We start from the raw sequence: 11,861 nt of genomic DNA on the forward strand, positions 1-11,861 counted from the left end.
TCTCGTGTGAGATCTCTTGATCGATATGGACAGGAATATTTCAGTGCGACATGATTATGAACTGTAAAGAAAGCTGCTTAAGTTAATAAGGTTCATCAACAGCTGTTTTGATGTTTAGTTCCGAGAGATGTTTAAAATGGATCATACCAATAGCGATATCTTAAATTTAAATTAAACTTATCTCCATCGAAGTCAGATGATGTTTTATTGGGATATCATAAAATGTCCAAGCTTTGCCAGACGTGTCTGATAAATATAATTGACAAACTCCAGCCACTGGACAACTGTCATCGGTTTATTGGAGACCTGGAATGTCGGTAAAATCGCCTCAATATCCGACATCCTGACAGCACAATTCTGATCCAGACGAGGTGTGAGATTGAACATTACCATTACGCAGTTTAATTCATGCGTTTGAGCGGTCAAAAGGAGGGCGTAGGAAAGGTTGATTATTTTTAGAACACGCACGTTGCATGTTGCGAAACGGGGGCATGAAGGAATTATTCGAATGTAACACACACACCATTACAGACAGCACGAATGATGTCACCGATGACAACAGTACCAAATCACAATATGTCACTATGAATCGCAAATCGTGTGTCATTTATTTTTCCATTTTCCACCGTGCAGTTGCTAGAAATGGCCTCACAACACCTCTGTTGCCTCTTCCAGTACCACACATTGGCTAACACAGCTCCACTGCCCTGGAATGATGGCAGACGAGAGACGCGAATGTTGGCATCGGTGTATCGTTTGCATTTTATGATGTGCGAAATGCCGATCTGCGTGGTGTAACGGACATCCGTTGCTCGTTAGGCATAAAAAACTAGCCATTGAGCATTGATCTATTGCGTCAAATAACATTTTGTGACTCATCCGATGCGATTCAGTAGTTACAAATCAAAAGTATGTATCAAAAATGGATTCGCAAGTCAACAAAGCAGTTATCACGAATTGACAGTAAGCTTTGGTTTGGCTAGATAAATACCTTTCATATTTTAACTAATCTCTTTTTAAAGTGGGTCATCAACATAGAGCGCATCAAAAATTGGTACAACATTCTTTTTGCGTATGTTCTTTATGGAATTTTCCCCAGTCTTCGCAGTTAATGGGTCTTTTCAGGAATTGAACATGCATTATATCGTGTTGCATGTTGCAAATGCATCTATTTTGAATCTTAGTCATGTTTCTTCCCTCTAAAGCAATTTCTATTTCTGGCAGCATTTTCTAGCAATTCTTCAACCACCAGACACCCGAATGAGGCGTGAAAAACACTGCAAGTTGAAAGAGAACTACATTTCTTCCTCATGCAACAAATACGTCATGCTGTTTCTGAATGTTTTCTCCTTCTCGCAGCGTGATGAATTATCCGTTCCATGTGTTTGTCATAAATCAGATCAATCATTTCATCATCTATGGCACATACTTGCTCACACTTGCTGATGCTGACCCGAGTGATGAGATGATGCCAATGTGTGCTGTGCTAAAATAATTCCCACATGCCTTCGTTCTGAAACATTGATTCGATGGGACGTGTGTCGTGATGACTGATGTCTTCGTGTTTTCTGAGATTCATTAGAAAGGTATGAGTCAAATAATAGAAGCGTACAGTAAAACCTACAAATATAAAAATATGTTTAAAGTATTTCTATTCTGGCATTGCATCCTTCAGTACCAGTTAACATATCAATTTTCACTGACTGAAACTAGACCACAGCCCACTAATCACTCATTCATGGTCTTTGTATTCTATGTTACGCTTTCTTTAAACGTAAACAATGCACAGAACGATCCAAATAACCTTAAATAAATCATCCACCTATTGAAAGATCAATTAATAAAACATCATTCTTTTATCTGCAACATTAGAAGACAATGGACCCCACAACGTTGCCGCTCCTCGTTCAAAACGCACACCAAAAGAAACCTGACCGCAAGAACGTAGAATAAACGATAGGATTAGCGGCGTAAGAAACGAAAAAGAAACCTTCCTGGCTTGCGTTTCCCCAGTCCCCGACTCGCTCATGGTAGTTTTGATGTTTTCTATCACTCAGCCCGATCACTCAGCTGTCCAGTCGGTTGATCTTTACCGACTGATGAAAAGAATAACAGCTCCGTTCTGCTCACGACGACGCTGAAGATGATGATGATGATGACGATAATGATGGAAATGATGATGGAAACTCAACCCGCCGAGTACCACCCATCAGTGCGGGCGAACTCATCTCCGAAACCCCTTCACGCAAGCGGATTGATGTTTGATGGAGAGCCCTCTTCACCACCACCCCGTGGTCCGAGGAATCCGACCAAGAAAGACGCCTCCAAATCAACGAATGGCTCTCTATCTTCATCACAATCATAATCAACTACGGCTCCAGTATTGATCCAACAGTTTGGCAAGGGTGGGTAGAGAACGGGACAAGCGGGCTCTCCATCGTCTCCATCGCACGAATCGCCAAATCCTTATCACTCCAGTCACACAGAATGCTTTTCCGCGTCAACAATCATCGTTCGGGCCCGGGCCAAGATCAAACTTCGCCTCCTTCACCGGGCAAGAAATGATGCGCGCCGTTAGAAACTATCGAACTTGACAAAACGAATCAATCAATTCTACTTGAAGCAAATGGACAGTTGGATAGAGTTAGAATCAGAAGACTGGAGAGGAATGAACGAGCAGATGAAACAAAAATTGTGTGTCAGTCTGGCACCGGACGAACCGGTCAACGTAGACGGATTGATACGTTGAACGAATCGTCATCCATGCAGCTTGGTGCTGTGGGGGAGCTTCGTTTGATGGGAGCTGGCGTGAACGAGAATGACAGCGCATGTTTCTAGCGTTCTGGTTTTCTTACATCTTTATCTTCGGCGCTTTTTGATGTCGTGACAAGAATTTACACTGAATTAAACATAGTAATTTGTCTTAAACATACTTTGACTGTCAAAATTTGTGAAAGTCACAACAAAATTAGTCCGTTTAATAATACATTTAAGAAAGAAGTTCGTGTGTTTTTCCTCATTAGTTTTCTATAGAAATAAAAACTGGGATTTCAGTTAATGTTTCAGTGTGAATTTCAAATGTAAATTTAATTCGCTTCCCAACGTGGCTCATTTTACACGTGCAGTTTTAATGTCACAGATCACTCGTCAAAATTTTGAACAGCTTTATAACAGAATTTTGAACTGTTTTTACAATTTTTCAGCAATGTTGAAATTTTATGAAAAATAAACGCAATGCAGGAACAACAAATGTGTGTACGTAATGTATTCCTTCATGATGAACAGAAAACTGAGCTGCAGCCGCCAGTAGATGATACTCAATAATACATTACACAATGAATGACACTTAAATCAAAATTAAACACATCTTACGCTCATGAGCGATCAAATTTTGATACAAAAAAACCATTTTATTAAACAAATATCGACAGGACGCCTTGCGTATTTTCACTACACTTGTATCAAGTGAACAATTTTATTTGTTGCACCAATTTGTTATACGGCGGTAATAAAACATAAGTGCAGTGATGATTCGTGAAGATTTGAAAATAGAGTAAAGGCATCCAAAAAAAAACGATTTAATCAATCGTTTCAAATCCAATGCTGTGCAGTGTCCATTGCATTACAGTGTTCACGAGCAGGTATGCAACAACTGAAATTGTGCGCTGTCCTCTCGATTAGCTCTTGTTTCGTAGTAGAAATAATACTGCAGCTCTTTTCATTCATAAAGCAGGCTACATCAATGCTTAGGAACAATTCAATTAGTGCAACCGATGTTTGGATTAGTTTGCAGCGATACCGTTACAGCGTCTGTTGTTTTGTACCAATTTTACAAAAATAATCTTATTTCAAAAGCTCGACGCTTTAATGATGGAAGTTAATGTGTTGCTTGTCTCAATTGTTATGATATTTTTCATTTCCCAGGTAGGTTCTGCTTTGATTTACCAAGTGCAAAAATTTCGTTAAATAATAAATGTGATCTTCCTTACGTCAGCTCAACTAAGATGCGTTCGTTTTCAACTAGCCCGTAGTAAAATGAGAATGAAGTTAATATCGGTTTTGGAACTAGACACGGTCTGAAAAATCAGTGAGATTATGGAATTATTGGCATCAGTTGAGTTTTTCATCGTGCTATACGTCGTGTACAGAGTGAAGCTTAACATTATACAACCCATGACCTTCCTTCCATCCGTTCCTTCAGACCTTGAAAGTTCACGCCTTAGAATAAGATTTTCAGTACTTGCTTCTTACCTATCAAAGTGACTATTACGGCACGCGAGCGAATGTGATTTGTTTGGTAGCTTCGCCCTTTGTGGAAAAAAAAGTTTAACAACGATGCAAATTGTAAGGATTGAAATTGATCTTCTGCTGCTTTGTTTTGCTTGGGAAAAGGTAAATGGTGTAAGGTATAAGGTATTTGGAATAAAAATGGTTGAAAAGTAGTTTTGGAAAACAATAGTTTCGGCATACGTGGCATAATAATTAACCAAAATGCCCCAATATATGTAAATTTGATAAAAACCCGAGATCAAGTGATTGATTATTAGATTTAAATTCTATATAAAATATGGGCAATTTTATCTCTTAGGCAGTCGAGGTTGGATCGTGGTATCTTGTCCATTATGCATGAGTTAACATAAAAAATAAAAGTCACTGATTGTAAAAGCTTTTCCAAACCAAGGATGATTTAAGGAAACCCTTCCATTAAAGTTACATGCATTATTCAGTACCTGTAATCCGTCACACTGTCCGTCCTTACACTGATCAAATTGAAGTGTTTTGCTCCGCATTTTCAACTAAGCGTCATTTAGTGTTTCATCAAGTGCTCATATGGAAATATGCAGGTGCTGAAGCTCTTCTTTTTCGTACTGATTCCCTTATGTGATGGAAAACAAATCATTGAGAAAATCTTCAAACACATTGAGCATACGATTTCCATGCTTCAAGACAGTTCAACCAGTTCAAATCATGTATGGTTTAGCTTACCAAAAAGTGAACACATTGATCCTGAATGGTTCGTACCATTGCAACGTTTGCTATCGTGCTCAAATACTACGAAAATTATCATGACACAATCGCCAGATGCTAACCCTATTCTGAAGATTGTAGATGAACTGACTCCACCATTTGTTTTAATACTTTTTGTTCTTCGAGTATGCTATTATTTGAACCAAAGTAACAAAGTAACTGCCAAACTAACATAAAATTTCTTCTCTTGCCAGCCGGATGTATTCTTCATAAATTGGTTTGTGGAATTGACAAAGGCATACATGAGAACGAAGATCATACTCATCATCGAGCTGGAGACACCATCGCAAATTTCTGGGCTTATAAAAGGCTTGCCAAATGTTGAGATCTACCATGTTCTATATTTAACTTACAATCAAAAACGTCACACTATACAGCCAATGACTTTCCATCCGTTTCTCCAAACCTTGAAAGTTCACTCCGTAGACGATTTCCAACATTTCTTTCCCAACTATCAAAGAAATTATTACGGAAAGCAAGTAAATGTGTCTTGTATGTTAGCTATACCATTCATAGAGTCTAGTTTCACTAATTCCCGAGTTGCCGGTATTGATATTCATTTGCTATCTACATTTGCTAGCGTTCATAATATACAATTCAATGTGATTGTTTCGTTCCATCCAAAAAAAGGAGCAATGAAATTTTTACGGAAAGCTACCGAAAGTCGATCTGTGATCTGGTTGAATCGAGTGACATGGAAAGTTTATACGAAGTATGGAGTCCCCGTACCTGATTTGATTGAGTTTGTTATTATTGCTCCTCGTGGAGCACCACTGACCATACCGGAAATATTCCTACGACCACTCACCTTTGCTTCCTGGATGCTTGTGCTAGTGATCGTTTTGTTCAGCTTTTTAGTGATGTGGAATACTGGGCAATATTTTCGCAACGATCTGATTTTGCTGCCATTCTGTGGCATCGAGCGTTACAATCTGAACGAAACCAGAGCATTGGAAAAGATGATTGTTGTAGGCTTGATGGTGTTTTACTTTCTGATACAAAGTGGATATGAATCAATCATCATTTCGTTGATCTCAGAAGTTCCTTTTCATCCAGATATAGAAACGTTAGATCACCTAAGAGAAAAATCCATGCCAGTAATACTGTATGATCGAGAGAATCAGGAATTCTTTAAAACATTGTTGGAAGAAAAGAACATTACTGTGATTGTAGATTCATCATCTATGTTTACTAATTTAGGCAGCAATGTTTCTATGGTTCACAACAAACGATCTGCTTTAAACATGATACATTTTTCTGGGTTTTATGATTTAAAATACAATCGCAAAAAGTACAGCATTCTGCAGGATTCGTTTGCTCCTCATCCTGCATGTTTTACTTTTTTTAAGCGATCAATGATGCAGGAAATATTTCACAAGCATGTAGTAACTGTTTTTGAATCAGGTTTGTTTCTGCGTTGGTATTCTCATCGCCAACACATGTATACGACACGTACGAGTAAAGAGGGAGAAAATGAAGACGGAGATATAGTTAAATTTAATGATCTAGCACCATTTTGGGCTGTTGTTGGTATAGGATGGACGCTAAGTATTGTTGTGTTTATGTTAGAACGTTTTACAAATCTAAGTATGGAACTTAAGCTGAAAGCACCGCATATTAAACGCATTGAAAATTAACCAGAAATACAAAAAAGAAAAAAATCAAACGATACATAACGATCTATTACATCAAAACGCATCCATTCCTGTCAATACACTGTGCTAAATTAAAGAAGCCCTGTTTTGCAATAATTATGGATTTACATTGCCGAATACTTACTTACTTACTTAACCGGCGCTACAACCGCTTTGCGGTCTTGGTCTGCCTCAGGAGTGTCCGAAACCGCTCACGGTCTCGCGCCCTCTTCTGCCAGTTCGTTATCCATCTTGCCACCTCAATTTGGGCCTACCACGCCTTCTCTATCCTTGTGGACGACCTAAAAAGACTTTACAGGCTGGGTGGTCCGTTTCCATGCGTACAACATGTCCAGCCTTACGGAGCCTGGCGAGCTTGATACACTGCACGACGGTGAGGTCGCCGTACGCCTCGTATAGCTCGTCATTACAGCGGCTCCTCCATTGTCCTTCCACATATACGGGGCCAAGTATGCTTCTGAGCATCTTCCTCTCGAACGCGGCTAAGAGGGTTTCGTCAGATTTGAACAGTGTCCATGTCTCAGAGGCGTATGTGAGTACCGGTACTATATAGGTACTATATAGTCCCAGCTTCGTCCGTCGCAACAGGTTCTTTGAAGTAAACTGATTTTTCAGGCTGTAGAATGACCGGTTGGCAGCCAACATCCTTGCGCGCAACTCAGCTTCCATGCTATTGTCGTAGCTGACCTTTGACCCAAGATAGGTGAATTGTGGGACGAGTTCAAAATTGCGTTCACCTATCTGTACGTCACACCTACGTAGTTTCTCGCAGGGTCCACTGATGTTGCCACCATCAGTTTGGTCTTTGCCTCGTTTATCTGCAATCCGAGGTTCTGTTAGACCTGCTCGATCCCTTGATGGGCTTCTGCTACATAGGAGAGCCGCAGACCAATGATGTCTATATCATCAGCGTATGCCAGGATCTGGGTTGACTTATAGAAGATGGTTCCCGTAGTCTCCACCCTCGAGTCGCGGATGGCCCTCTCTAGTGCCAGGTTGAATAGGAGACAAGCAAGCCCGTCCCCCTTGCGCAGACCTTTGGTGGTAGCCAAAGGTCCTGAGAATTTTCCATCCACCCTCACCTAGCAAGTAACGTTGGTCATAGTCATTCTAACTAGCCTTATCAGTTTGACCGGGATTCCAAATGAGCTCATAGCGTCGTACAGTTTTACCCTGGTTATGCTATGCTGGCGAAGAGATGGTATGTGTCGTTTCTGTACTCAGCCATCTTCTCCAAGATCTGTCGCATGGTGAAGATCTGATCAGTGATTGATTTTCGCTTCGGCATCCTCTTTGATAGTTTCCTACTATCTCTTCGACGTGCGGGACAAGGCGATCCTGAAGGATCAGGGAGAATGTTTTATAGGCGGTATTCAACACCGTAATACCCCTGTAGTTGTTGCAGTCCAACCTGTCTCCTTTCTTGTATACGGGGTAGATGATGCCGAGATTCCAATCACAAGGAATCGATTCGCTATCCCACACCTCAGTAACATTTTGATGAATCTCGTTTTCTAATCATGCACCTCCATTCATGACCAGTTCAGCTGCAATTCCGTCGGTTCCAGGTGCCTTGTTATTTTTCAGCCGACGGATAGCCTTTTGTGTTTCCTCTATGCTAGGTGGCAGTAGCATGAAGATAGTGGCTAGTGGAGCCTCTAGCTGTTCATTAACCTGGTCGTTGAGTAATTCCTCAAAGCTCTGAGCCCACCGCGAGAGGACCTCTGGCTGGTTACTAACCAGATATCCATTCTTGTTGCGGCAGCAGGTTACCTTAGGATGCCGATTAGGATTCTGTTAATCAAAAATGTAAAAAAATCTGTTTTATAACGTTCAAATAAATTTATTTAAAAATTTATGAAACATTTTTGATTTGTTCTAGATTATTGTTTGAAACAAGTGCGAATTAAACATATCAACGTGGTGATGCTGAAAGCTTGCTTGGGTGAATACAAAATCTAATTATATATAATTATTTAATTATTTAAATAAGTGGTAATTATGCTTTCGAGCTCTGAAACCCGATAAAAAATAATTTGGTGACTCTGGTTTGTTAATTTTGAAAACGAAAAAAAAAATACAAATCAGAAACAAAAAAAATTAAGTGGTAATTATGCTTTCGAGCTCTGAAACCCGATGAAAAATAATTTGGTGACTCTGGTTCGTTAATTTGAAAACAACAAAAAAATACAAATCAGAAACAAAAAAAATAAAGGAAACATGGTACAAACTCTTAATTATGAGCATTTTAAGCTGATCGAGTATCATTAGCCTTCATTTCAAATTCTGTCCACACATAAATGATCTATTGAAATAATTTGTATCAATGACATGTATTTTCATTCCTAAAACTTCTTTATGCATTTGAAATAAGTATTTGATGTACTTCAATGAAACATGTATGTGCAGCTGGTACAATTTTTATTTCGCACATTTTTTTAGGTACATTCCTGTATAGTTGGCGAATAGCCTATCAAAATAGTACAGTAATGTCAATGCAAGGTAAATAACAGGTTTTCCAATACCCTGACATTGAAAAACATTGTGTAACGGAGATTCATACTATTCCACACACTATTCACACAGACTGTCTTACATTCGCGCAGTTTATAAGTATTGTTGGTAAATTTTTTCCTTTTTAGCTTAAATTTAATGAAATCTTTTTATTCTGTAATATGGTATGACACATGGTCATACTGGATTCTAAAAAAGACTTTATGAAAATCATTCATCATATACATATCTGTTTATGTTACTTTATCTTATTATTGCTTATGAAAAACAGATTCCGAAACTCAAAAAAAACCCGACAAATCTCAGAAACAAAAACCTCGTTCAATATTTCCGCAACACATTAAAGAAAAGTTTAATTATTTAAATTAAAGTATGTGTGTATCAAAAATTGAAAAACCAACGTGAAATATATCACCGTATGAGTTCGAGAAGTTTAATTACAGAGTATTGTTGCACGTGCTTCTACAGGGCCAAACGTGGTATGATGGTATCATGTCGATGGTTTTATATAATATTTACAATCAAATTATACAAAAAACATTGTCTTTAATAATGCAGTGACCATTATTCAAAATGAAAACTTGTATCTTTTTAAATTTTAACGACACAACACTTCAACACTTGAAGCATTGTTCTCTGCACAATCAACTTAGTGCATCATCGAGCATTGACTTGAAAGAATGCAGCTACTGAAGATCTGCTTCTTTATACTGATTCCCTTATGTAATGGAATACAAATCATTGAGAAGCTTTTTACACACCTTGAGCATACGATTTCAATGCTCCAAGACAGTTCAACCAGTGCAAATCATGTATACTTTAGCTTACCGAAAAGTAAATACAGTGATCCTGAATGGTTCGTACCATTGCAACGTTTGTTATCGTGCTCAAATACTACGAAAATTATCATGACACAATCACCAGATGCAAACCCTGTTCTGAAGATTATCGATGATTTGCCTATACCATTTGTTGTGGTAATGTTTGTTTATCAGGTATGGTTCACTTAGCTTTTCCAGAATAATGCACTTTGCTTAATCTCTTCCAACATTTTTTCTTGCCAGTCCAGCACAATGTTCTTAAAATGGTTTGCAGAGTTGACAAAGGCATACATGAGAACGAAGATTATACTTATCACCGAGCTGGAGACACCATCGCAAATTTCTGGGCTTATGAAAGTCTTGCCAAATGTTGAAGTTTTCCATGTTCTATACTTAACGTACAGTCAAAAACGTAACGTTTTACAGCCAATGACTTTCCACCCATTTCTTCAAACCGTAAAAGTTCACTCCATAGACGATCTCAAAAACTTTTTTCCCAACTATCAAAAAAACTATCACCGCAAGCAAGTTAATGTGTCGTGTATGTTAGCTTCGCCATTTGTTGAATCCAGTTTAACTAATAACCAGGCAGCTGGTATTGATATTCGTTTATTGTCAACATTTGGCCGTGTGCATAACATACAATTTAATGTGATTGTTTCTTTTCAAACAAAAAACAGCGCAATCCAATTTCATAAGAAAGCTATCGAAAGTGGATCTGTGATATGGTTGAATCGTTTAAGGTGGAGAGTGTTTGAAAAATTTGAAGTCCTCGTACCAGATTTGATTGAGTATGTAATTATTGCTCCTCGTGGAGCACCACTGACCATACCGGAAATATTCCTACGACCACTCACCTTTGCTTCCTGGATGCTTGTGCTCGTGATCGTTTTGTTCAGCTTTCTAGTGATGTGGAATACTGGGCAATATTTTCGCAACGATCTGATTTTGCTGCCATTCTGTGGCATCGAGCGTTACAATCTGAACGAAACCAGAGCATTGGAAAAGATGATTGTTGTAGGCTTGATGGTGTTTTACTTTCTGATACAAAGTGGATATGAATCAATCATCATTTCGTTGATCTCAGAAGTTCCTTTTCATCCAGATATAGAAACGTTAGATCACCTAAGAGAAAAATCCATGCCAGTAATACTGTATGATCGAGAGAATCAGGAATTCTTTAAAACATTGTTGGAAGAAAAGAACATTACTGTAATTTTAGATTCATCAGATTTATTTACTAGTGTACGCAGCAATGTCTCTATGGTTCATAATCGACAATCTGCAATGAATATTATACATCATCCTTTGAATTATGATTCATCGTATAACCGCAAGAAATACAGCATTCTAAAGGACTCTTTTGTTCCTCATCCTGCAAGTTTTACTTTTTTTAAGCGATCAATGATGCAGGAAATATTTCACAAACATATATTAACTGTGTTTGAGTCAGGTTTGTTTCTCGTTTGGTATTCACAGCGGCAACAAAGTAATACGAAGCATACAAATATTGAGGGAGGAAATGAAGACGGAGATATTGTTATGTTCGATGATCTAGCACCATTTTGGGCAGTTATTGGGATAGGATGGACGCTAAGTGTTGTTGTGTTTATGTTAGAACGTTTTACAAATCTAAGTATGGAACTTAAGCTGAAAGCACCTCATCTAAAAGCCGTTGGAAATCAACCAGAAAAACAAAAAAGGAAAAGAAGGGCGCATAACGATATACTCCCAGAATATGCATTCATTTCTGCGAATGATAAAGTGCTTCGTAGAACTAATGTTTTTTCATCGTTTTCGAGCCCATACAAAAAATGTTTAGCTTTTTTAGATCATCCTTTTG

The 11,861-nt window shown here is 38.4% G+C and overlaps 1 protein-coding gene across 1 annotated transcript; it reads left to right on the forward strand.

Annotated features, from left to right (window-relative positions):
- Nucleotides 1–5,749: 5,749 nt before the first annotated feature.
- Nucleotides 5,750–8,406, forward strand: LOC125907199 (uncharacterized). The gene is made up of 2 exons (XM_049608128.1): nucleotides 5,750–6,125; nucleotides 6,378–8,406. The coding sequence occupies exons 1-2, from the start codon at nucleotides 5,850–5,852 to the stop codon at nucleotides 6,663–6,665; spliced, it is 564 nt and encodes a 187-aa protein (XP_049464085.1). The 5' UTR covers nucleotides 5,750–5,849; the 3' UTR covers nucleotides 6,666–8,406.
- Nucleotides 8,407–11,861: the final 3,455 nt, after the last annotated feature.

The sequence above is a fragment of the Anopheles coluzzii genome, chromosome 3 (assembly GCF_943734685.1).
Source record: "Anopheles coluzzii chromosome 3, AcolN3, whole genome shotgun sequence".
Lineage (NCBI taxonomy): Eukaryota > Metazoa > Arthropoda > Insecta > Diptera > Culicidae > Anopheles > Anopheles coluzzii.